Here is a 24933-nt window from a genome sequence, read left to right on the forward strand (position 1 = left end):
GGGGGGTGCAGACGCAATCCCCGGAGGCCCGATTGTACCTGCACCCCCCCGAGTCACCGGGACCCCTTGCACCCGCAGACACGCACACAGCAGCTTCTCCTCCTCTCCCAGGAACCGCTCTGATCCGTGTGCCCAGACCAGGGAGGGGGGGCACAGATCCAGCTCCCCCTTGGCATCCACTGCAGCCCCGCTGGGGCCAGGGGTGGGACATTTCCCATGGAGAATGGTGGCAATGGTGGAAAATGCCAGCGCGTGCCAGCTTCAGCCACATCCCCAAGCCACCATGGTGCTCGCATGTGTCATGGCACACGCGTGTGTGTGCCGTGTGCCTGCAGGCGTGTGTGCACATGCGTGTGTTTTATTGCTGTGCTGGGATCTGGGGGGGGCTGGCTCGCGCAGGGTGTGTGCCCAGCACCCATCCTGCACACTCGGGCTCCCAAGGTCTAATTATTACCCAGGATCTAATAATTATCAGCCAGTGCTAATACTGCCGGCATCGGGCTGGCCCTGGCCCTGGCTGGCTCCCCGCACCGCCGGCTCACTGGCACTTTGTACCGGGGAAAGGTGTGTGGCTGCCAGCCTCGCTCCAGGGCCCCGCCACGGCCCCGGTGTGGGGGGCCACAGTGGGGTGGCTGGGGGTCATGGTGAGGATGCTGGGGGTCACAGTGGCCAGGATGCTGGGGGCTACAGTGGTGGGGATGCTGTGGGCCATGGTGACGGGAGGGGGGGGGAGGCACACCTTCTCACCAGCCGAGCCAAACCAGCCCCGGACTCCCACTCCCAACCCCGGGACCCCTCTCCCTGGATCCCCTCGCCCCGGTGTTGCAGTGCTGGCAGGGTGCCTGCGGCCGCCCTCAGTGTCTGGGCTGGCTCTGGCCGGGTGGAAAGTGCTGCTCAGCACCCAGCGGGATCCCCACCGCCCCCAGGACCGTGGTGACTCAGGCCAGCCTGGGGACACTGCAGCAGGGGGGCGGGGGCAGGGACTCCTAGCTGGAGGCTGCAAGGGGCCAGCTGTGGCTACAAAGGCAGGAGATCCCATTGCCCCCTTCCTGCTGGGGGGTCCATGGGGAGGGTCTCTGGGGTCCTTGGGTGGGGGGGGGTCTGGGGCAGCACTGGAGGGTCTGAGAGGCGTCCTGGGCGGCGTGGGGGGTCCTCTCCTGCATGACCCACTGCAGGATCAGGCCCCTGGGGTGCAACATGCTGCAGTCTGGGGGGCCCAGGGAGGCCTCTGTGTCCATGGGGGGTGACAGGGACAATGTGGGGGATGGGTGGCATGTGCATGCATGTGCGTGTGTGTGATCCAGCACGTGTGTGGGCGGTTCCATGTGTGCTCCAGGGTGGGCTGTGGTTGGGGCTGCACCATGGGTGGCACTCAGGGGGTGCTGAGGGGGGGCGCCGGGCGCTGGGGGGCTGCTGTGCTGCTGGGGGCTGCAGGGGTCTGGGGGCCATCACCCACCCCACCCCCCGGCACCGTGGGAGCGTGACTCAGCCTGGGCTGACACGCTTGTCACACGGGTGGCTGTGCGGTGCTGGCACGGTGTGTCCTGCCCGGTGACACCAGGGGCAGGAATGGCCAGGCTGGGGTCACCAGGGCCTCGTGACCCACTGCCAAACCAGTGACATGAGTCTGGGGGGGCTCAGCCCACCCCCTGGCCCTTTCCCTCACAGTTTTCTCTGGGTGCTCCCAGGGACCATCACTGATGGGTGTCCCTGAGCCGTGCCATGCCATGCCGTGCCGTGCCGTGCTGTGCCCCTTGCCAGCAGCCTGGGGACACAGGCCAATCTCCAGCCGTGTCCCTCGCTGCTGCCCCCAGGCTCACCCAGCACACCCCACGCTTGTGCCCCACTGGGGATGCAGAAGGGAGTCCCCATCCCCCCCAAACCCTGGCCCTGCCGGGCTGGACGTGGGTCTTGGGGGTCTCCCTTTGCCACATTGCGCTGTGGGCGGGTGTCTTGGCCCAGCTGCAGTGGGGAAACTGAGGCTCAGGAGGGTGGCGGTCAGGTGAGGACAGCTCAGGGCTGTGACTCACCCCACAGCCCCGCAGCTTCTCAGGACGCCTCTGTCCCTCTGTGTCCCCCGGTGTCCCCCTGTGTCCCCGCGTGCTAGCGGGTACAGCCGGGGTGGGGGGTGGGGTGGCTGATGGCCGCAGGCAGAAATCACCCTCCCCGCTGGGCTGGCTTGGCCCCCCGGGGGGCTGGGGACCCATCCTGCCCCACTGAACCAGCCCCATCGTGCCCCCCGCCCCAGCCCCCCACGCTGAGCTGAGACCTGCCAGCTCATCGCAGGCATGGCCGGGCAGACCCGGTGGCCCAGGTTGCTGACCTGGTGGCCCAGGCTGGGTGGTCCTTTGCTGTGTCCCCCCCTGCCACCTGCTGCAGGGTGGGGGCCGGCCAGCCCAACTCTGTGAACTGGGGGGGTTGTTGCCCCCACCCAGGGGCTACCTGGCCCCATGGGACCCCCCAAGCTACACTGGGGGGGACCCGTGGCCCCCACCCCAGGGATGGCTCCAGCCTGCGGTGCAGTGGGTGGGAGGGGGTGGCACGGGTCCCCACCTGCCTTGGTGGCCTCAGCCAGGTCTGTCACATGCCACTGTCCCTCCGTGCCTCAGTTTCCCCCTGCAGTCAAAGCCCAAAGGGAGGGCACAGGGCATGTCCCTGGGATGTGATGTACCCTGGGATGGCCACCGTGTCCCCAGCCAGAGGGGACGGTCACTCTGTTCCCGGGCAGGCTGGACACCGTGTCCCAGGCGGGCAGGATTGCACCCCTCAGCTGAGTCCCAGCTCCCTCCCGGCAGCCTGGTGCTGGCCACGGGGCTGGCACAAATCCCGGCCCTCGGCGGGTCCCCACGCCCCAGTGGGACCCGGTGTCCCCAGCCACGTGGCTTGGCTGAGGGTCATCACCCCAGCCTGACACCGGTACCCATGGCATGGTGCCCAGGGACGTCACGTGTGCATACATGTGTGTGCATGTGTGTGCGTGTGAACCAGGGCAATGCAGCGGGGGTGAGCCCAGGTCGGGGCTTGCTCCGACGTGCCGATGCCGGCATGCTTGGAGCGGGGCTGGCAGCTCCCACACCGGGCCCTGGCACGCACACGCGTGTGCACATGCATGCAGACACACACCCCCATGTGCCCAGGCTGGTGGCTCCTACCCCCGGGAGGGGTCCTGGAGGGGTCCCCACACCCCACCGTGTGAGAGCAGTGGCACTGGGGGAGCAGCTGCCCACCTGCAGGTCACTGCCTCAGTTTCTCCTGAGCCTTCGGGCTTCAGCACCCCCCTCCCCCTCCCCCCAGATCCAAAGACCCACTGGGGGGGTGGGCTGCGGGAGAAGAACCCAGCAGTCTGGGCAGCCATGTCTAGGTGAGGGGGTTTATCTATATGTGGGGTCACCCCCTACACAGCTGCAGACCCCCACCCACCCCCCAGGCTGTCGGCACCTGCAGTGCCAAGCACAGGGCGAGTCCCAGCTGCTGGGGACCTGGGGTCCCCCCTAGTCTGGTGAGCTGGGGTGCATCCTGGCCCCAGTTCCCATGGCTGGGTGGTTTCTGTGGTGCATCCCAACCCCCCCCCCCCCACCGTGGGGGCATGGCTCAGTTTCCCACGGCTCAGGCCTCGCGTGGGCTGTCAGCCCCAGGGGTTTCCCCAGCAGGGGGGGAGGGGGTTCCCCTTCCCCAAGCGGCTTGGGGGGTGGTGGCCCACACACAGGTGGGAAATGCCCCAGCGCCCCCCCACAGAGCCCAGGGAGGGGGTGGGGAGTGGGGCTGGTGCCAAGTGCAGCTGTGGGGGGCCCTTCCCCACCCCAAAACCCACCCAGGAGCAGCTGATCCCACTCCCCGTGGGAATGGCTCTGGCAGAGGAAGGCAGACATTCATGACTTCGAACATTTTATTGCAAATATTTTTTTTTTTTAAATCAGTATAAGAATAGACTCTGGAATAGCTTCAGATCAGGGTCTCCAAGTGGCTTGAGTGCAAAAACTAAACTGGTGCTGCAGGTCCATCAACACGGACAATAATTTATCCCTTGGAAAAAAAGCAGTTCGTTTGCAAAAAACCTCCATTGCTCCGCAGTCCTCGCCTCCGCTGAGCCACGGATGCCAAAAAAAAAAAAAAAGCAAACCAAAAACCAGTCGCCATCTCCTCCCCACGCTCCTCACGGTCCCACGGTCCCCGTGGCCAAGCACAACTCCTCGGCACGGCTCCGGTGTGCTCCGGCCAGCGTCCCACCGGCACGGCACGGCCACCGTTCTTCCCATGCCCACCGGTGCGGCCAGGCTGCTCCGTCCTCCCTCTCCGGTTAAAAAGAAAAAAAATAAATCGGTGGGTGTTTGGGTTTGTGGGTTTTAACTGGCTGTTTCTCCTTCCTTTTTTTCCTGCCGTTTTACTTTATTATTTTTTTTTCTTTTCTCCCTGGCTGGGGCCAGCTCAGCGCTCCTGCAGGCAGACGTACGGCACCCACTGGTTCTTGTCACGGCTCTCGGCGCAGTAACTCGCCACCTCTGCCAACCCTTGGCTCTTCCAGGCATCCGTGTGGGGGTTCTGGGGAGCAAAAAGCCACCAGGTTTTAGTGCCACCGCCGGGTGCCAACACGTGGCCCTGAGTCCCCACCACGCCACCCCAAAGTCCCCATCCTTGGCGCAGTGCCTGGAGTGAGTCACGGGGCCAGCAGCGCGTGGCTGTGCCGTGCATCACTGTCCCACTCACCGTGACTAAGAGGCAGTGGAGGTCGCGGGGCTCGGTGGCCGGCTCGGGCTCGCCCAGGATGGTGGCCAAGCGCTGCATGCCCGAGACACGCAGGATGTGGATGTCATTGTCACAGCAGAAGGCCTGGATGAGGGTGAAGTGGATCTGCAGGGCGATGTCACCTTCGTCTTCCTCGTCGGTGGCCAGCACACACAGCACCACGCTGTCGGGGTCCCTGTGGGGCACAGGGGGCGTTAGGGGGGGACAAGACCACCTCTGCATGGCACAGCTTCCCACCTCGGGGTGTCACCTCGTGTCACCCTGGCCACCCCCCACATGAGCCCTTTACCCAGAGCCAGCCCAGTGCTATCTGCCCCTGGATGGGCACCCCCGCCCCGTGCCGGTGATACCCAGAGCCCCCCCCCGATACTCACACGTTCATGAGCTTGGCAGACTCGTAGACCCCCACTGTCAGCCGGTCCTGCCTCTGCGCCGCCACCAGCACCCGCTCCACCGCCTCGCTTACTGCCTGCATCCTACCGGAGGGGCGAGAACAATCAGTCAGCACCGGCGACATCAACGACAAACCCCCACCCCACCCCAGGTTTCCACGACCACTCCACTTACTTGCTGCTATCGCAGGGCACCAGCTCCTCCAAGGTCATGGTGCAATTGCAATCCGGGACGGGAGCCTAGGGACCGCGGCTGGGAGGCAAAGCCCAAGAGTAATAATCCCGATAGTGGTCGCGGTGCTGTCGCGGTGCTGTCGCGGTGCTGTCGCGGTGCTGTCGCGGTGCTGTCGCGGTGCTGTCGCGGTGCTGTCGCGGTGCTGTCGCGGTGCTGTCGCGGTGCTGTCGCGGTGCTGTCGCCCTCCAGCCGTTGCCACAGCTCACCCGTTCTGAACCAACAACCGCGCCCGGCGCCGCCTTTTATAGCCTTCCATCGAGGGGCGGTGCGTTGCTCGGCGCCCCCGCTTCGTCCATTGGCTGGCCAGGCACAAAGCAACGGGCGGGCACCGCGGGGATTGGGTGCCGCCGGCGGGTCCCACGTGGGGCTGAGTCGTTGCCGGGGGGCCGCGGGGGGGGAACACCCGCCCAGAGCTGGCTCCCCTAGCTGCACCGGGGCTGCACCGGGGGTCGGGCCGTGCACAGGGTCTGCACCGGGAGGGTTGGTCCGTGCACCGGGAGGGGTTTGTGCGTGCACGGGGGTCTGCACCGGTGGGATCGGTGCGTGCACCGGGGCGATCGGTTCGTGCACCGGGGTCTGCACCGGTGGGATCGGTGCGTGCACCGGGGCGGTTGGTTCGTGCACCGGAGTCTGCACCGGTGGGATCGGTGCGTGCACCGGGGCGGTTGGTTCGTGCACCGGGGTCTGCACCGGTGGGATCGGTGCGTGCACCGGGGGGGGTCAGTTCGTGCACAGGGGTCTGCACCGGGGGGGTGTCTGTCCGTGCACCGGGGGGTCGGCCCGTGCACCGGGGGCAGCACCGGGGGGTCGGTCCGTGCACCGGGACCCGTAGCGGGGGTCAGTGCACTCCGAGCCGGGGGAATCGGGGACACGAGCGGGGACCCCGGGGCGGCGCGGCCGGGCGGGCTCCGGGGCGGCGGCTGCTGCCACCTGCCGGTACCGGGCTGGGCCCGCGGCCGGGAGCGCCCGCCCTAGCATGGCTGCCCTGGCTCACCCGCCCTTGCACACCCACCCGGGCACCCCCCACCCTTGCACGCTCACCCTGGCACACCCTCCCTTGCACACCTGCCCCCACACGCCACCCGTGTCCATGTGCCCCGTGTCCCCACGCTGCCACGTGCAGCAGTCACACCGCCCGGCCACCAGGGGGCGCCAGATGCGGAGGCGCCGCTCTGCCCGCGCGCTCCAGCTCCCCCCGCGCTGCCCCCTGGGAAGTGCAGTGCCGGCGCGCGCCGCCCGTCCCGTGTCGCAGCGCGCGGGGACTACGTTACCCAGATGGCCCCGCGCGGGCGGGGGCGGGGCCGGGGCTACGTGCGGGCGCGGGGGTAGTGCCGCTGGTGCCGCCGGTACCGGGCCATGGCCGAGCGGGCCCCGGGGCCGCGGGTGGGCACCGGGCTGGGACCGGGGCCGGAGCGGGCTGGGGGCCACCGAGCTGGGATGGGACCGGCCTCGGGGCCACCAAACCGGGATGGGACTGCGCTGGGGGCCACCAAACTGAGCTGGGATGGGACCGGGACTAGGGGCCACTAAACTGGAATGACTCTGGGCTGGGGGCCACCCAACTGGGATGGGACCGGCCTCAGGGCCACCAAACCGGGATGGGACTGGGCTGGGGGCCACCAAATTGGGACGGGACCTGGCTGGGAGCCACCAAGCTGGGACCGGACTGGGCTGGGGGCCACTAAACTGGAATGGGACTGGGACTGGGGGCCACTAAACTGGAATGGGACTGGGACTAGGGGCCACTAAACTGGGATGGCACTGGGCTGGGGGCCACCCAACTGGGATGGGACCGGCCTCAGGGCCACCAAACCGGGATGGGACTGGGCTGGGGGCCACCAAATTGGGACGGGACCTGGCTGGGAGCCACCAAGCTGGGACCGGACTGGGCTGGGGGCCACTAAACTGGAATGGGACTGGGACTGGGGGCCACTAAACTGGAATGGGACTGGGACTAGGGGCCACTAAACTGGGATGGCACTGGGCTGGGGGCCACCCAGCTGGGATGGGACCGGCCTCAGGGCCACCAAACCGGGACCGGACTTGGCTGGGGGCCACCAAATTGGGACCGGACTTGGCTGGGGGCCACTAAACTGGAATGGGACTGGGACTAGGGGCCACTAAACTGGGATGGCTCTGTGCTGGGGGCCACCGAACTGGGATGGGACCGGCCTCAGGGCCACCAAACCGGGATGGGACTGGGCTGGGGGCCACCAAATTGGGACAGGACCTGGCTGGGAGCCACTAAGCTGGGACCGGACTGGGCTGTGGGCCACTAAACTGGAATGGGACTGGGACTAGGGGCCACTAAACTGGGATGGCACTGGGCTGGGGGCCACTAAACTGGGACCAGACTGGGCTTGAGGCCACTGTACCAGGACTGGGGCCACCAAACTGGGCTGGGACCAGGCTGGGGGCCATGGGCTGGGGCTGGGGGCTCTGGCCCAGCTGGGGTCAGGGGGCCGTCTTGGTGGGTGGGGGTCTCTGTGCCCCCCCCCAGGTGACGCCACCGGTGTTGCCCGCAGGGCCCCGACCCCCAGCCGGCGGGCCCATCCTCGGGGAAGGCGGCGATCCCGGGGGCTACCCTGCCCCGCTCCCCCCGGGACACCCCAGCCGAGGGGTCGGATGGCGACTCCGAGACCCCCACCTCGAGCGTGACCCACAGTGAGCAGGAGCAGGAGGATGAGGCGGAGGAAGGCCACCAGGTGAGCAAGCCAGATCCCGAGCCCCGTGGGATCCGGGATCCACGCTGTCCCCCTGTGACACCCCCCCGCGTTGTGACCCCCCCCCCGTGTCCCCGCAGTGGCGGGTGGGTGACGCCTGCACCACCACCTGGGCGGGGGATGGGCTACTGTACCCCGCTCACCTACGGGCGCTGGACCGCGCTGCTGGCACGTGCCTGGTGGAGTTCGATGGCTACGGCAACACCGAGGAGCGGGCACTGGCTGATCTCCTGCCCCCCCGCCCTGGGGCCTGGAGGGCGAGGGATGCCCCAAGGGGCCAGAACACCCCCTCGGCGTGGGAGCCCCCCCCACGCACCACGAGGAGGAAGGGCGAGCGGGTGCCCTGCTCCCCCCGGCCCCCCGAGGTGAGTGTCCACCCCCCCCCCCCCAAGCCTTGGGGCACCCTGTGTGCCTCCCCCAGGTTTCTCCCCAAGGGGCTGTGGGTGCTGCTGGCAGGTGATGCCCCCGCAGTGCCCCCCAGCCCTGCTGCATGCCCTGCAGGAGGAAGAGGAGGAGGAGGATGCTTTGGCCGCCATGCTGATGGCCTGGTACATGAGCGGGTACCACACCGGCTTCTATGGTGGTACGGCAGGGGGAGAAGGGGGAATGGGAGGGGGGAAAGCAGGGGAATGTACCCACCTTGTGACCCCCTACTCCTCTGTGCCCCAGGGCCTCCGGGAAGGGCGGACAGAGGCTGCTGAGCCCCCCCCGCAGCCAGGCCACAGGCAGAAGAAGCCCCCACGCCACTAGGAGGGCAGGTGGGAGTGGGGACGCTCAGAGCATGGGACCCCTATCCCCACACCCCCCACTGTCACATCACCACCCTGCTGGGGGGGACACAGGGAGGGGGGGCTTGGGAGGGCTACAGGATAGGGGGTGACCCCGCAGGGCGGCTGTGGGGCTGGGGGACCTCCCCCGGGGATACTGAGGGACGTAGTAGGGCTGTGGGACAGGGGACACCCCACTGGGATGCTCTGGGGCTGGGGGACCCCACAAGGACACTGGAGGACCTGGGAGGGCAGGATGGGGAGGGACAGACCCCACAGGGATGCTGTGGGGTTGGGGGACACTACAGGGACATGAGGGGACCTGGGAGGGCTGCAGGATGGGGAGGGGACATCCCACATGGATGCTGTGGGGTTGGGGGACCCCATGGGGACACTAGGGGAGTTGGTGTAGCTGTGGGACGGGGGCAGGGGGACCCTTTCCCTGCCGCTCAGCTGCGTCTGCTCCCCTCCAGCTGGATCGGGCCCCCCACGCTGTGCCAGAGGGGCAGCCGTGGGGCAGCACCGCGCTCCCCTCCCTTACCAAGGGGTCCCTCCCGGGGGTCCCGGCTGCAGGGACAGGCAGGAGCAGCCTTCCTCCACCCTGGCCGGCTCTGCATCAGAGCCCTGGCCAGGGGGGGGCTGCACCCCTCCTCTGTCCCCTTTTCTGTCCCCCCCTCTCTGTCCCCTCTTTTGGAATAAAGCTGTTTGTGCCACCCACGTGCCAGCCTGTCTGCACCGTCCCCGGAGGGACCCCGGGCTCTGCCAGCGCCTGGGACGTGCTGGGATGAGCCACGCCGCCGTGTTTGCTCAGGGAATTGGCAGTGCCCTCCGCCTGGCCCGTGCTGGGGGGGTCAGCCCCGCCGGGAGGGGGGCTCCGTGCCCGCCGGCTCTCGGGCTGCTCCGGCTGGACGCGGTGCTGACGTCCATGCCCGCTGCTCGGGGCACAGGTGTCCCAGGGGATGCGTCCTCCCGGGGACATTGCCCCCCATCCCCCTTTGCTGACGGCATCCAGGTTTGGGGGGACACATGCACCCGCGGGGCGCCAGCTCCCCGTCTGCGTCAGCGGGTGTTTGCCCACACCGGCGGCACAGGGGTATAAAGCCGCCTGAGCCAGGCACGTCTCGGCATCCAGGGACGCATCCGGAACCAGGAGCATGGAGAGTGCCTGGCTCTGCCTGCTCTGCCTGCTCGGCTCCGGCCTCATCCTGCCCGCACCGCAGAGCTGGGGGTCCGGCCGGCCGAGAGCCTGCCCGGGCAGAGCCGGGAGCAGCCGAGCTGGTAAGGGGGCTGGGAGCGGTGTCGGCAGGGATGGGCCCCCCCAGCACCCTCCACACAGCTCTGGGTGCACCTTGGGGTGCTCCTGCTCCTCCCACCCGGCATGGGGCTTCGCTCTGGCTGTGATCGGGGGGTCCCTGGGGCGCCTGGGGACGGGGGAGACCGAGACCTCGCCCCTGGTTCTCTGCTGCTGCTCTCTGGCTTTGGTGGGGTCCCTGCAGCCACAGCACCCGGGACATCCCGCAGCACTGGGGACATCCCGGGGGACATCCCAGGGACATCCCGGGGCTTGTGGGGATTCACAGCTTCGACCTGTTTTTCCCTCCGGCTGCTCCAGCTCAGGGTGGGGCGGGGATGTGGCGCTGGGGTGGGGACCCAGGAGTGGGCTGCACCCTCGCACTCCGAGCCCCCCAACCCTGCTGCAGCCCCCAGCCCCCTCCGGCAGGGCCCAGCCCCAGCCAGGCTCAGGGGGGCTGGGGTGGTGGTTACACCCCAGGTGCAACCATGGGGCTGGGGGCTGGGGCAGGGTCCTGGGGGCATCCTGGGGGACCTGGGTGATGCAGCCACACTGGCCATCCCAGAGGACTTGGGTGACACCCTGGCCATCCCAGGGACTTGGGGTGACAGGGTGCTGCCTGCCACAGGTCGAGGTGCTGCAGGAGCTGCTGGAGAAGCTGGGGAGCCCGGAGCTGCCGGCGCTGGAGAAGCGGCTGAGCTGGGTGCCCTCGTACGGCACTGGGTGCGTGAGCCCTGGCTGCTCACGGGGGGCGGGGGGGGACCCCAAACCCCACAAGCCAACACCTGGGCCCTTTGGTTGCTGGTTGTGGGGGCCCAGCCCCTGGGGGAGCCAAGCGCTGGGGCTGACGGTCCCATCCTGCAGTGTCAGCCCGGGGAGCCGTGGCGCCGTGCGGAGGGGGGCCCGTATTGGCAAGCTCTGCAACTGCCCTCGCGGCACCGCCTGCAACCTGTTCCTCCTCAAGTGCTCCTGAAGGACAGCGGGACACCGGCGGGGACACCGGCAGGGACACCGGCGGGGACACCAGGGATGCTGCCACTTTGCCGGGATGCTGCTGGCCCAGGCTGTGCCCTGTGCAGCGAGGGGGGAGCCGTGGACCCCCAGCCCTCACGCTGCGCCAGGTCGTGCCTGCACAGCGCACCAGCACCCTTGGGTGCCCTGGCCCGTGGAGCTGGGGGGGCCCAGGGTGACATTAAATTACTTGGATTCATGCCTGCTGCCTGCTCGCTGGGGGATTTGGGGTGGGGGGAGCAGCACCCCTGTGCCATGGTGCGTGGGCCCTGGCATGCTGGGCAGGTGTGGGTCCCATCCTGCTGCAGGTCCATGTGGGGCACCTGAGGCTGGGGTGGGATGTGGGGCAGGGGGTGGGGGTGGTGCAAGGGTGGGCTAGGGGCCAAGGGCTGGGTCCCGGGGGCTGGTTATTCCCCACCTGCAGGGAGCTGTTGGTTGGGGGAGCAGTCTAGGAGAGGTCGAGGGCAGGGGGCTGTGAGGGGGCTGCAGGGCCTGGTCCCATCCTGCACTGCAGCGTATTGCCCAGCCCTTATGCTGTGCTGCACTGCACCCCACGACTTACGCGCAATGCAGCCTTGCTCCTCACTGCACACTCCATCCCTGCAGTGCACACTGCATCACACTGCACTGTACTGTGCTGCACTGAGCTGCATCCTGCTGCACCGCACCCTGCCTGCTCTGCATTGCACTGCACAGCCCCATCCCCACAATGCTTCCCATCACTGTATCACCCTGCAACACCCACCCCCAGCTGCCTGCTGACCTGTGCGCCCCTTCCCTTCTCTTTTCTTCCCTTGCATTGTGCTCCATTGCACTGCACCAGCTGCTGCATTGCATTGCATTGTGCTGCATTGCATTGAATTGCTTTGCACTGTGCTGCACTGCGCGGGTGGCCCCTGCATTGCATCATGCTGCACTAGTTGCTGCCTTGCATTGTATTGCATTGCACCATGCTGCATTGGGTTGGATTACATTGCATCACTGTTTTATTATTATTTTATAATAATATATTTTTATTATATATATAATATATAATAATATTCATATATAATGTATATAATTATATAATATATAATAATAATATATATAAGAATATATAATAATCTACTCATTATTATATAATAATAAATGCATTACATTGCATTTGATTGCTTGCACTGTGCTGCACCGCACTGCACGGGCAGCCCCTGCATTGCATTGTGCTGCACTGGTTGCTGCGTTGCATTGTATGGCGTTGTACCTTGCTGCATTGGATTGGATTGCCTTGCTGCATTGCGTTGTATTGGGGTTGGGTTGCATTGCATTGCTGCATTGCATTGTAGTCCATTGCACCGGCGCTGCATTGGAGTGGGGTTAGATTGTATTGTATTGCACTGCACCGCGCTGCGCGGGAGGCCCCACACGCGGCGGCCCCACCCCCGCTATTGCCCTTTAAGAGCTGCCAGCCCTTCGCTGCTCCTCCCTTTCCCTTGCCCCGTCGCGGCTCCCCATTGGCCGGCGTGACATCAGTGGGCGGGGCGCGGCGGCGGTGACGCAGCGGGGGCGCGGCGCGGCGGGCGGGGGGCGCGAAGATGGCGGCGGCCGCGGGCCGCGGGGGCTGCGGAGGGCGAGGGGCGGGCGGCGGCGGCGCGGTTCCGGTTCCCCCGCCCGGGCCCGGGGCCTCGGCCTCGGCGGGGCCGCGCCGCTACTCGCTGCTGGCCATCGTGGGGTGGCGGCTGCCACCGGCCCGGCCTGCTGGCCGCCGCGCTACAGCAGCTGGAGCGAGGTGAGCCCGCGGCTCCTGGGCCCCGCTGTGGGCCCGGCCCTCCCCTCCCCGCGCGGGATGCGCCGCGCTCGGCCCTGCTGCGGACCCCGCCACCCGCAGCTCCCCCCCGAGGCCGGCCCGCTCCAGCCCCGCTGCCCCTGGGGTCTGCCCCCCGCCCCCCTCACCCCCCCGGGCCTGCCGGCCGCCCCCTCCTGGCCCAGGCCTTCGGGGTCTGCCCCCTAGGCCCCCAGCGACTGCCCTGTCACCTGCCCCCTCTCCTGCCCCTCAGCCCCTACGACTGCCCCTCCCCCCCCCCCCGGATCTGCCCCCCCCCCCCCCATCTGCCCCCTCTCCTGCCCCAGACTCCCAGGATGTGCACACACACCCTCCCCGAATCTGCCCCAGATGCCCCAGACTCCCCAGGAATCTGTGGATCTGCTCCTTCTCCTGCCCCAGACTCCCCAGGATCTGTGGATCTGCTCCTTCTCCTGGCCCCAGACCCCCAGGATCTGTGGATCTGCTCCTTCTCCTGCCCCAGACCCCCAGGATCTGTGGATCTGCTCCTTCTCCTGCCCCAGACCCCCAGGATCTGTGGATCTGCTCCTTCTCCTGCCCCAGACCCCCAGGATCTGCGGATCTGCTCCTTCTCCTGCCCCAGACCCCCAGGATCTGCCCCCTTGTCCCAGGTCCTCAGGTTCTGCTGCCTGAACTCCCTGAACCTGCGTCCCCACCCCAGCCCTCAGGATCTGCCACCCCCCGGGCCCCCAAGGCTCTGCCTCCTTCTCCTGCCCCAGACCCCGAGGATCTGCCTCCACAAGTGCTGCCCAACCTTCTTGTCCCTGCTGCGACCTGTCCCCCCCCGTCCTGTCCCCTGACTTTAGGGACCTGTCCTCTCTCCCCACCCTGGGGTCTGTCCCCAGGCTCTGGGGCTGCAGTTGCCCCCCTCCCCCCGCCATGACCCATCCCCTCCCCTTGTTACCAGCCCAGACTGTGCCCCACACAACTAGGGGGGCCAGATGCAGGCTGGGGCTGGGTGGGCGCTGCAGGGTCCCCACTTCAGCCCTGCTCCTATCTCCCACTCCCAAGCTGTGGCCAGAGCTGAGTGGGGGGGGTGTCTCAGGCGTTGGAGCACCCCTGTGCTGGAGCAGGACCCCAAATCATGGGGAAACACACACACACAGCGCCACACACACGTGTGTGTGTGTGTTGCCCGGATTGTGCCATCGTGTCCCCTACCGCAGGACCTGGCAGGACCAAATCTTGCTGGCCCCAAGTGATACCGCCCCAAAACGGCCATAGCCCTCGCCTGGTGCCTTGTGCAAAATTTGTGCAACCCCCCCACCATCTTACGCCATCGCCAGGCTGTTTGCCGGGAGCAGTTGTGGCCACGCTGGTTGGCCACAGAGGTGGGGGCTGCCAGCCCCCCCCCCCCCCCCCCCCAACCCCTTACAGGGTCCTGAGGGTGTTTGAGGCTGCACTTCGGGGTTCCTGACCCCGCTCTGGGTGCTGGGAGCAGCAGCGCCGCGCTCACCGGATCCTCCGGCACCGTTAATTCTTTTAATTGCCACCTTTGAAGAGGTGCCGGGAAGGTGCGCTTGGCGCCTGGGGGCCGGGGTTTTGGGTTGGCAGAGCTGGTGCTGTCGTGAGTCACCGCGCAAGGTGCTCGCCTGCCAGGCAGCCGGTTGGTGCGTTGGTGTCATGCCAGGGTCCGGCTGGGCTTGGGGACCCCCCTGGGGTCACTCCAAAAGCCACCAGGCTGGCACGGCTGTGTCTCAGGGCAAGGGGGGAGGGGGGACAGTCCCCACCGTGCTGTTACTTGCATAATCGGTGCCATGTGGGGGCACATGCGGTGCTAGTGGGTGCTAACAGGGCTGCCCCCCCCCCCCCCCAGTTATTTTTATCCGTGTCCCCCCCTCCTCCAAAGGAATCCGCTCCTGGGACATCGATCTCTCCTTGTGCAACCTGGACGAGCAGCTGAAGCTCTTCGTGTCCCGTCACTCGGCCACTTTCTCCAGCATCGTGAAAGGTAAAAGAAGGGGAGGCATGTGATGCATGCCCCCTGGGTGGTGGTTATTTCATGGGGTGTGGAACCTCCCCCCGATAACAGCTGGAGGGCCCCCTCCCCGCTACGCCCCCAGCCTCTGTTGGAACAGGCTTTGCCTTGTACCCTGACCTGGTGGCCAAACCCCGTGATCCCACATGTGAGAAACCGCTTCCTTCGCCCATCCTGGGGCAGGCTGCAAATTCCCATGAAAAAATTGGAAAAGAACATATTGAGCCAGGGATACCAGGGCTGCTCCAATGCCTCTTGCCCACCACGTCCCCTTGTCATACCAGTGGGTCAGCCCCTGGCAGTGGGGGGGCACCGTGGGAGGTAGTCAGGTCTCCGGTGGGTACCTGCCTGCCTAGGAAGGGGGTTACAGCCCTGAGGTCCCCTGGAGAGCAGCCAGGGCTTGCTGCACTGCTTGGGGGGGGCAGAAGGGGCTCCCCCAGCCTGAACCCCCCCCTTCTTTCCTCCCCTCCCTGTGGCAGGAAGGACATGGGAAACGTGTCCTTTGGCTCAGTGGATCCGCTGGCCCCCGCAGCGTCTGGGAGCGGGACAGTGGCTGTCCCTTTCCGTGGGGGAAGTGGACAGGAGCTGGCCCTGCTGCTCTGTCCGGGTCCCCCCCCACCCCCCCAATCCCATCCCCACGGGACAAGGCCAAACTGGGGTGCAGCCCCGTTGTTTGGGGGAGGGTGGGTGTCAGCCCTTGCTCCCTGCAGGTCAGCGGACCCTCCACCATCGGGGAGATGTGCTGGAGACCCTGGTGCTGCTCAACCCCTCCGACAAATCCCTGTGTGACGAGGTGAGCAGCTGGGGGACATGGCTGTGGCCTTTTTGGAGCTGCTGGCTGGGGCGTGCTGCAGGTTGGGGCTTGGTGGCATCTTCATGTCCCCTCCATCCTCACGTCCCTTCCATCCTCAGCTGCGAAACCTCATCACGGACGTGTCGCAGCACAAGCTGCTGGTGTTCGCTGGGCCCTGCGTGGAGGAGACGGGGGAGCTGATGCTGCAGACAGGCTGCTTCTCCCTGCGGGACTTCATCCAGATCTTCACCGACAAGGAGGTGGGGTGCTGGAGACCCCCAGGAAGGAGCTGCCTGCCCCCGCCCCCAGCTCACAGGCCTGACCGCCGCTGTGCAGGGGGGCTGATGCTGCCGGAGTAACTGTCTGCTCACGTTCTCCGGCGTCTCGGTGGGGAGTCAGGCAGGGCAGCAGCACGGACGGGAGGCTGGCCCAGCCATCTGCTCTGCAGGCAGCCGTGCCAGCACATCCCTCCCGCCACAGGGCTGGGAGGGGACAGTCAGCTGCATCCTGTGCCCTGAATCGCAGCTGGGGGTGGGTGTGAATTGGGGACCCCCCGCCCTGCCAGGGATCGTGCCAACAGCCGGCCCTGGGGTGTGGGAGTGGGATGGGGCTGTGGGAGGCCCCAGGTGCCCAAGGGAGGGGGGGGCTGAGGCAGAGTACCCCTTGGGCTGCTGTATCTCTGGCCACAGGTGCCTCATCCCTCCTGAGAGTCTGGCTGTCCCTGTCCTCTCGCAGGTAGGGGACATCCTCAGCTCTGCGGACCCCTTTGGCCAAGGCAGGCTGACCATCAGCTGCCCCGACTTTGGGGAGTGGAGGGACTCAAGCCTGGACCATCACAACCTCCAGGACTTCATCGAGCTGCGCTACAACCCAGGCTGCATCCTGCCGGAGATGGAGGGGCTGGAGGAGTTCATGGAGTACCTCTCGGAGTCGCTGGAGCCCCAGTCCCCCTTTGACCTCCTTGAGCCCCCCACCATGGTAGGCTTCTCAAGCTCTCCAAGCCCTGCATGCTATATCTTCCCGGGCGGGAGAGGGGACTCTGCTTTCTTTGCCGTCAATGGCTTCAACGTCCTGGTCAATGGAGGCTCCAACCCCAAATCATCCTTCTGGAAGCTGGTGCGGCACCTGGACCGCATCGACTCCATCCTGGTGACGCACGTGGGCACGGACAGCCTGCCCGGTGTCAACAGCCTGCTGCAGAGGAAGCTGGCTGAGCTGGAGGAAGATCCATCCCAGGGCTCGCAGGGCAACGGGGACTGGGCAAAGAACCTCATCTCCCCGGAGCTGGGTGTCGTCTTCCTCAACGCCTCCGAGAAGCTGAAGGACATCGAGGGCAACTCCCGGGTGCTGAAGAGCTGCGATGAGGCTGCCCTGACCCTGCACTACCTGGAGAAGCTGGGCATCTGTCCCAACCTGCTGGCGCGGGACAGCGGACCCCGCGCAGAGCCCACCGTCCTCTTCCAGAAGATGGGAGTGGGCCGGTTGGACATGTACATCCTGAACCCCTGAAGGGCACCAAGGAGCTGGAGTTTCTCCTGCAGCAATGGTCGGGCAACAGCTACCCAAGGAGCAGGACTTGCCCTTGCAGTGCCTGCCCTCCGTCTGCGCCCTGCTCGTCTGGCACCCCGTTAGCCCCTCCGAGAAAATCATCCGGTCCTCTTCCCCGCTGCACCCTCAGGGCCGTATCCTGGAGGGGCTGGAGAAGGTGAAGCACCATGGAGTTCCTCAAGCACCCTGTGGTCACCAAGAACGATTTGAAGGGGCCACCAGCGTCCCAGCCTGAGAAGCCACTCAAGCAGAGGAGGGCAGAGAGCAAGGAGAGCCTGAAGTCAGCTTCCAAGCTCAGCTTGGTGGATACTGGGACACCAGTGCCGAAGGAAAAGGCTCCAAAGGTGGAGAGGAAGGAGGTGAAGGCAGGGACCAAGGAAAAGCCAAAATCCCTGGGGGAGATGACCAGAGCCGGGTCAGAAGATGAGAAAGCCAAGGATGCTCGAACCAAGCTGGACTCTTCAACAGAGAAGCTGAAGGCAGATGCAAAGCTGAAGCTGAGCAAGGAGAAAGCGGTGCCAAAGAAGGAGCCTGTGCCCCGGAAAGAGGAGAAGAAGATGCTGAATAAAGGACGAGGGAGCCGAGGCGAAAGGGGAGGCCAAGAAGGAGGTGAAGTGGTGAAGAAGGAGGTGAAGGCTGAGACGCTGCCGGAAGGATGCGAAGGAGAGCAAGGCAGAGGTCAAGGCTCCTGCCAAGACCGTGGCCCGGAAACGCTGGTCCCAGAGACCCGCAAACCCCTGCCAAGTCTGGCAGCGTCAAGAAATCCTCCCTCAAGAGGAGCCAGAGAAGCCCAAGGCCAAGCCCCCCGGGAGCGGCAGCAAAAAGGAGCCAGGGACATCTGAAGGCTCCAAGTCCTCCTCCCCTGAGGACATGCTGCCAGAGGCCGAGCGGGGCCGGGGGGCTGCCTCACCGGGGCTGGCGGGAGGAGGAGGAAGGAGGAACTGAGGAACGAGGGCAGCACTGCAGCTGAGAGCGAGCTGGAGCCCTTGCCGCTGGAGAACAGAGGGGTTGGGGGGCTGGCAGGACCAGGGGACTCATCCTGCTGGAGAACGGCCTGGAGGACCCTGACGACCCCAGCGGTTCCGCTACATTGGAGAGTAGCCCTTGAGAGCCATCTGCCCGCGCTCTCGCCCCTGGCCAAGACCCCCAAGAGCGACCGCAGTGTCAACTTTGACCTGACGCCCACTGGGAGTGCTCAACCACAGCCCGGAGGGCGGCGAGGATGCCTGCGGCAGCTCTGAGGAGAAGACCCTGGAGATGATGTCGCCCAGCCAGCTCGGGCCCAGCCAGCGCCGGACACACACCCTTCCACCAGGTCACCAGTGGATGATGGCACAGAGGAGCCGGGCACCGGCACCAACCGGCAGCCAAACACTTGGCCGCCAGCCGGGGGCAAAGCCTCACAGGACGGCTCCAGCTCATCGCAGGAGAAGCAGGCAGCTGCCTCTCCCTCAGCCCCTTCAAGGACGACATCCCCGACGTGTCCCCCACCATCAACCACCCCCTCGCTGCCGGCCGAGGTGGGCTCCCCGCACTCCACCGAGGTGGATGAGTCCCTCTCGTCTCCTTTGAGCAGGTGCTGCCACCCGTCAGTGAGTCCCCACCAGAGGAGGGCAGGCGGTCCCGGGGACCGGGGGGACACCGGAGCCGGAGGCCACGAAGGGTGGGTTGTCCTGCCGCTGCGGCCATGCCACCACCCGCCATGGCTGATGGTGACACGGTGCCGCGGCCCGGCCACCGCTCCGACTCACCCCATGACGTGGACCTCTGCTTGGTGTCACCCTGCGAGTTCGAGCATCCCAAATCGAGAGCGGTCGCCCTCAGCTGCTGCCAGCCCCCGGGAGCTGTCAGACAGTGACCCGTCGCATGAGCTGGTGCAGCGCCGGGGCCGGCCCCGCCAGCTGCTGGGCGAGACGCCCCCCACCTCCGTCAGCGAGTCACTGCCCACCCTTTCTGACTCCGATGTCCCTCCGGCCACCGAGGACTGGCCCCTCCATCCTGGCTGACGGGCTGGAGTCCGGAGGAGGACCTGGAGCAGCCCACCCGCGGTGTGGCCAGGGCCCATGACCCGCTGCCGGCCCCATGAAGGACCCCTCCCCATCCCTGCCCAGCCTGCATCTGCATGGTGGACCCTGAGTGCTGCTGGCCGAGCAGACCCGCGCTGGCAAGAAGGACCCCTCCGGCAAGGTGAAGAAGACCCTGTCCCGCACGGGCTCTGTGCCCACTGCCCCGAGGACCGAGCCACCCCGGCACCCCACCTCAGTCACCCAAGGCCAGGGGCCCTGCCAACGTGGCCCGTGACAGTGGGGACAAGGCAGGCTGCTCCCCGGGACAAGAAAGGGCCCTTCCAGTGGGACATCCGCAACCCAGGGACCACCCCAGCCCTGGAGCTCGCCCACCGTCGGAGCTGGCAGGGCATCACCGGCAGGTAATGGGGCTGGGGGCACCCGTGGGCACTCCCAGCATTGGTGTCCCTGTGCCGGAGCAGCGCGGAGGCACCGCTGGCGCTGTGCATTGGGGTTGGGGTGGGTTTGTGGGGGCTGCTCAGCAACCGTACCGCCCATCCTGCAGGCACACGGGCTGCAGCCCCCCCGGGCCCCCCAGTCTATGTGGACCTGGCGTACCTCCCCGGCTCCTGGAGCGCCCGCACGGTGGATGAGGAGTTTTTCCGACGCATCCGTTCCCTCTGCTACGTGGTCAGCGGCGACGACCACCTGAAGGAAGGTGTCCTGCGGTCCCTCCTCGATGCCCTCCTCTCCGGCAAGCACCAGTGGGGCACCGACATCCAGGTGAGCTCCCCCCCACCCCTGCCAGCTACCCGGAGAGGTGGGATCAGCCCCTTCCTGGTGCTGGCTCGTGGTGACACGGTGCCGTGGGTGTCTCTGCAGGTGACCTTGATCCCCACCTTCGACTCACTGTGATGCAGCGAGTGGTACCAGGAGACCCACGACCGGCAGCAGGAGCTGGGCATCACGGTGCTGGGAAGCAACGCACCGTGGCCATGCAGGATGAGACCTTTCCCCGCCTGCAAGGTGGAGTTCTGAGCCAGGGGAAAGGGGGGAGGCCACAGCATGGGCTTCATCCCCACCCTCCTCGTCCTCTGTGGGCCCCCCCTCTCCCTCCCTCCGCACCTGGTGACTCAGGGCTGTGCCAGCCCCGGGGCCACCATGGCTCGGAGGGGAGAGAGAGGGGGGGTGTCTTCTGGGGGCAGATGGGTTGCGTTCCCCCCCAGGGACTGGCGGGGTCTCTCTGGGGACCCCGAGCCACAGCACCCACATGCCGCACCCTCACACGCCGCGTGGTTCCCGCATGCCCACGCCAGAGCCGTACACTCCTTGCTCTGCACCCACCGCCGTCCCAGGGAGGGGGGTGAGGGACCAGCCGGGGAGGGGGTGACCCTGCCTCTGGGGGTGTCTGTGTGTCCCCCACCCCTGGCATCCAGCAGTAGTGCTGAGCTGTCTCCTGGCGGGCAGCGAGCCCAAGCCATGCTCGATTTAACAGGGTAAATTTTGTTGTTTGCTGTTCGTACCCCCTCCCTGGACAAGCCACTACTGCCATTGTCTCCCCCCTCGGTACCCACAGCCCAGGCCTGCGGGGGGGTGGGTTTCCTTCCTGGGGGGCACAGGGTTAGGACAACCTTGGCCACCCCGGGGGGCTCCTGCCGTCCCCATGGAGCAGCACTGGGGCTCGTGCTCAGGCTCAGGGGGGCTGTGGGGTCTGCTCCTCTGGCACTACAGCTGCGGGCTTTGTCCCCAGCACTGTCTCCGTCCCCCCTGGGCACGGCCGGTCCCTGTGGCCCCCCCTTTCACGTGCAGCAGCTGGGGGGGAGCTTTCTGCTCCACCAGGCTGAGACCTGGCAGCTCACTGCACCGATGGCTCTTCCCTCCCTGGCAGTGGGGGCCATGGGGTCTGAGCCTGCACCCTGGCTGGGGAGCGGGGGGGACTGGGGAAGGTGCCCCCCCCCCCCCCAATTCATCCCCAAGCCCTTGAGTTGCTGGAAGGCTGTTAAGAAACCAAATGTCACGTGCAATTTTTAAGGGGTTTTGTGAGCAGAGAGCGGGGCGGGGCAGGCTGGGAAGGGGGGCAAGATCTGGCCCCCCCATGCCCAGCTGGGGCAAACACTAACCCATTTTGTAGGAGGCTCCTCGTTGGCTCTTTTTGTAATGACTTTTTAAGAAAAAAAGGAGAAAACAAACAAAAAAAACCAAACCAAAACAAACCACCACACACAAAAAAAGTGAAAACTGAACAACCAAACCTATTCTGGTGGGAGGTTATTTATCTGAGTCCCCCCCGCCCCGGGCACCGGCTGGTGGCCGCGGGGGCTTTTACCTGGGATTGTATCGTTCTATGTGTCGGGGTGGGGGGAGTGAATGTTTCACCTTTAGTGCTTTAAATATTTTTTCTTAGCTGGAAGCTGGTTTGGAGGTTGGGGGGTGGTGGGGGGGTTGTGACTCCCCCCTCCGGCCCCTGCCCATGGATGCCGGCACGCTCCCCGTCTTGCACGCCACGTTCCCGTTTGGCAAATGTGTTGAAAACGAGCATTAAAGAGGATAGCTCCCAGCTGCTCTGCCTGTTGTGTGGGGTTGTTTGTTTTTTTTGGGGGGGGGGGGAGGTGGGGGGAAGGTTGGAGTTTCCACCCCATCGATGCAGGGGAGGGGGGGGGGGGAATGTGGGGTCCTGGCATGCTGCAGGGTGGTTTGGGGGTACTGGGAGTGTGGAATGATGGTTGGTTGGGCTCAGCCCTGGGGGTGGGGGGTGCTCGGGGTGGTAGCCTGCAGTGGGAGAGGGGCTGGGGGGTCCAGGGGTATCGTGCTGGGGGGTGGGAGAGGGGCTGGGGGGGGTGCTGTGCTGGGGGGCAGGGGCTGAGCAGGGCGGGTACCCAGCTCGCTGAGGATGGATGCAGGGTTGCTATGACACTGCATACCCATCCCCGCCGCCCCCGGCCCGCAGAGAGTGGGCTGCAGCCACTGCGCTCTGCCCCCGCTCTCGGCATGGGGTGGGGGCGTTGCGGGTGGTGTTGGGGGAGGGGGGGGTTGGAGTCCTCCTCGGTGCTGGGGGTCCCGTGTCCCTTGTGCCCCAGCTGCAGCACTGGAGCCCCCACCCTGCATGCTCAGCCTTAAGCCTGGCAGGACCAGGGAACAAAACCCCACCCTGAAGCCCCAGAACCCCCCAACCCCAAACTCCCCCAGAATCTCCCCATCCCCCAAACCTCCCCAGGACCTTGCCAGGCCCTTTGCTGGGCCACGGCAGCATCTTGGGGAGGGGGCTCTTCGGGGGGGGGCGCTCCCTTGGAGGTGGGTTGTGACCCCTCGTGCTGAGGCGGGGGGCAGGGGCTGTGCCTGTGCCTGGCACTGCCACTGTCACCGTCCCACCAGGCCCCTCCAGCACCGCAGGACCAGCGTTTTACTGGTGCTGTGAGGGGGTCCCGGTTGGCTTCGAGCTGTGTGAGCCAGGGGGTGGATGGCAGCGGGGAGGGGGTGCAACTCTGCTGGGGGGGGCTCCTCTGCCATCGCTGCCCCTTGGCACCCACCGACATGCCCGAGGGTGCCACGGGGTCACCGGGGTGCTGGTGAGCACCAGGAAAGGCCAGATCCTGGGATCCTGGCCAGAGCCCTGCATGCGGCCAGGGGAGGCTGGCTGGCCACTGTCCCCTCCATCCCCACCCCGTGTCCTCGCTGGGTGGTTTGGTGGCACCGGGTGGCCTGGCACAGCCGCACCATCCCGAGGCCAGGCAGGCGTCGATGGGACAAAAGGGAACGTAACCAATGCCACCGCGTGACGCGCCAGCCTGGCTGGCTGTCCCAGCCCTGCCACCAGCACTCGCGGCTGTGGCACCCCGGGGCCGGGTCCCCAAGTCTGGGGGATGTTTGTGGTTGATTCCTGGGGGGCAAAGCCCCCTCGGTCCCCACCCACTGGATGGCATCCGCTGCCCACAGCTGTGCCGCTGCCGCCCCGTGTGTCAGCCGGAGCCAGGCATGAGCGCAGCGGGGTGCGAGGCACCGGGTGGCACCGGCGGGGGGCGCTGCACCGGGGAAAGGGGGGTGGGGGCGGGCCCGGGACCGCGGGGGGGTGGTTGCAGCCCTCGGGTCGGTGGGGGGGTTCATGGGGGGTGCGGGCGGTGGCACGGTTGGCAGCGCCCGAGGTGGCAGCCCGGGATGGTGGAGCCCCAGGGGGCAGGGTACCGGTACAGGTGGCTGCGAGCCCCCCGCCCGCAACACCACCCGAAGGGTGGCGGCGGGCCGCTTTAAAAAATGCAAATGAGCCCCCTCCCCGCGCGCGGCGCGGCGGCGGCTCTACCAATGAGAGGCGGCGGCCGCTGGCTGCGGTAACCGCTGCCGGGCGTGGGGACCAATGGCGAAGCGGCGCGGCGGGAGGGGGCGTGGCCAGCGCCGTCCCTCGCCCCCGGCGCGGTCCCGGCCCGGAGCGCGCGGCCCGGAGCGGGCGCGGGGGCGGGCGGCGGAGCGGAGCGGGGCGGGGGCGGCGGCGGCGGCCCCGCAGGTGAGTGCGGCCCCGCGGGGCTCCCGAAGCCGCCCGGCCCCGCCCGCGGGCGGGGAGCAGCGACTGACCCCCGGGGCCCCGCGTACCGGAGCGGGAGACACCCCCCCCCCCTCCCGTGCAGACCCCGGCCCCGCCGTGCCACTCCGTGCGGTGCGTGGCTGCAGCCCCCCCGCTGTAGCAGCCCCTTCCCGGGGCAGCCCCGCGCCCCCGGTCAGACCCCCGCGCTGTGCGTGGCTCCCCGCTGCAGTGCAGCCCACCGCGGCGCCCGGGGCAGCCCCCGGTGCTTCGCGCCCCCCCCCCCCCCCCAATAAACCTCCCTCCGCGCCGTGCACGGTGTAGCCTCTTCCCCCCTAAACCACCGGTGCTGCGGGCAGCCCCCCCGCGACCCCCCCCGCTGCAGGTGCAGGGCTCGGTGCTTTCCCTCCTTTTTTTCCTTTTTTTTTCTTTTTTTTTTTTTTTTTGGGGGGGGGGGTGGCGCAGCATCTGCACACCCCAACACCCACCCACCCCCCGGCCCTTCTCCTTCCAAAGGCCCCGCTGCCCGGTGGGGGTGAGATGCACAGACCCCCCCCGCCCCGAGGAGTCCCCGGCCCGGGCAGGTGCAGCCATTCGTTGAGCCAGACTGGCTGCGCCGCCCCCCTCCACCCCCACCCCCCCCCCGCACCCCTCGGGGCCCCCCCCCTGGTCACCCACACCCCAGGCCGATGAAGGTCACCGCTGCGGGTGGCTGGGGCTGGCCGCGGGGGGGCGCGCTGGGGGTGGTCCTGGGGTGGGGGGGGTCGTCCCTGCCACAGCCCGGTGGGATGCGCCCCCCTCACCCCCTCCCGTGCCCCCTCCGCCTTGTCCCGCTTGGGGACTCGGTGGCCGCTGTCACCCTCCGGGGACTTGACCGGCGGGGAGGGGGCAGCAAGTCCACGGCCGCCCATGACCACGGCGGGTGGGGGTCCGCCCTGAGCCCCCACCGTGTCCCCCCCAGCCCCGTTCCCCCCCAGTCCTGACGGGGAAGCTGGGGGGGGGCTGCTCTGAGCCCGCCCCACTCGTGACACAGGTGGCTCAGCCTGTGCAAAGGGGCTGGGGGGGGGGCGGGTGGGCAGGAGCGGGGGCTGCGGTGCGCCCTAACCTCCCTCTCTCT

At 67.2% G+C, this 24933-nt stretch overlaps 4 protein-coding genes across 7 annotated transcripts; 3 read left to right on the top strand and 1 right to left on the bottom strand.

Moving 5' to 3' along the window:
* Positions 1-3868: 3868 nt before the first annotated feature.
* GADD45B (growth arrest and DNA damage inducible beta) lies at positions 3869-5581 on the bottom strand. The gene is made up of 4 exons (XM_037386937.1): positions 5311-5581; positions 5118-5219; positions 4705-4918; positions 3869-4539 (listed from the first exon to the last, which is right to left on the bottom strand). The coding sequence occupies exons 1-4, from the start codon at positions 5346-5348 to the stop codon at positions 4426-4428; spliced, it is 468 nt and encodes a 155-aa protein (XP_037242834.1). The 5' UTR covers positions 5349-5581; the 3' UTR covers positions 3869-4425.
* Positions 5582-6662: 1081 nt separating this feature from the next.
* On the top strand, positions 6663-9970 carry LOC119147647 (survival motor neuron protein-like). Of its 4 annotated transcripts, none has more exons than XM_037386927.1 (6): positions 6663-6753; positions 7896-8075; positions 8174-8458; positions 8565-8676; positions 8763-8851; positions 9586-9970. In XM_037386927.1, the coding sequence occupies exons 1-5, from the start codon at positions 6727-6729 to the stop codon at positions 8792-8794; spliced, it is 636 nt and encodes a 211-aa protein (XP_037242824.1). In that variant the 5' UTR covers positions 6663-6726; the 3' UTR covers positions 8795-8851; positions 9586-9970. The 4 variants fall into 4 exon arrangements, with proteins under 4 accessions (XP_037242824.1, XP_037242822.1, XP_037242823.1 ...); XM_037386925.1 differs by lacking the exon at positions 9586-9970 and adding an exon at positions 9334-9577; XM_037386926.1 differs by lacking the exon at positions 9586-9970 and adding an exon at positions 9334-9577 and having other exon boundaries at positions 8763-8847.
* Positions 9971-9992: 22 nt separating this feature from the next.
* LOC119145829 (cocaine- and amphetamine-regulated transcript protein-like) lies at positions 9993-11259 on the top strand. Its single transcript, XM_037382526.1, has 3 exons — positions 9993-10134; positions 10786-10862; positions 11016-11259. The coding sequence occupies exons 1-3, from the start codon at positions 10015-10017 to the stop codon at positions 11122-11124; spliced, it is 306 nt and encodes a 101-aa protein (XP_037238423.1). The 5' UTR covers positions 9993-10014; the 3' UTR covers positions 11125-11259.
* On the top strand, positions 11200-21863 carry MAP1S (microtubule associated protein 1S). Its single transcript, XM_037382528.1, is given in 16 exon segments — positions 11200-11224; positions 12742-12927; positions 14831-14932; positions 15670-15752; positions 15872-16012; positions 16488-17256; positions 17259-17306; positions 17309-17466; positions 17468-18133; positions 18542-18857; positions 18860-19119; positions 19121-19280; positions 19313-19488; positions 19602-19728; positions 19872-20089; positions 20189-21863. Coding segments are annotated over 16 exon segments (3591 nt in total). The 3' UTR covers positions 20345-21863.
* Positions 21864-24933: the final 3070 nt, after the last annotated feature.

The sequence above is a fragment of the Falco rusticolus genome, chromosome 4 (assembly GCF_015220075.1).
Source record: "Falco rusticolus isolate bFalRus1 chromosome 4, bFalRus1.pri, whole genome shotgun sequence".
Taxonomy (NCBI): Eukaryota; Metazoa; Chordata; class Aves; order Falconiformes; family Falconidae; genus Falco; species Falco rusticolus.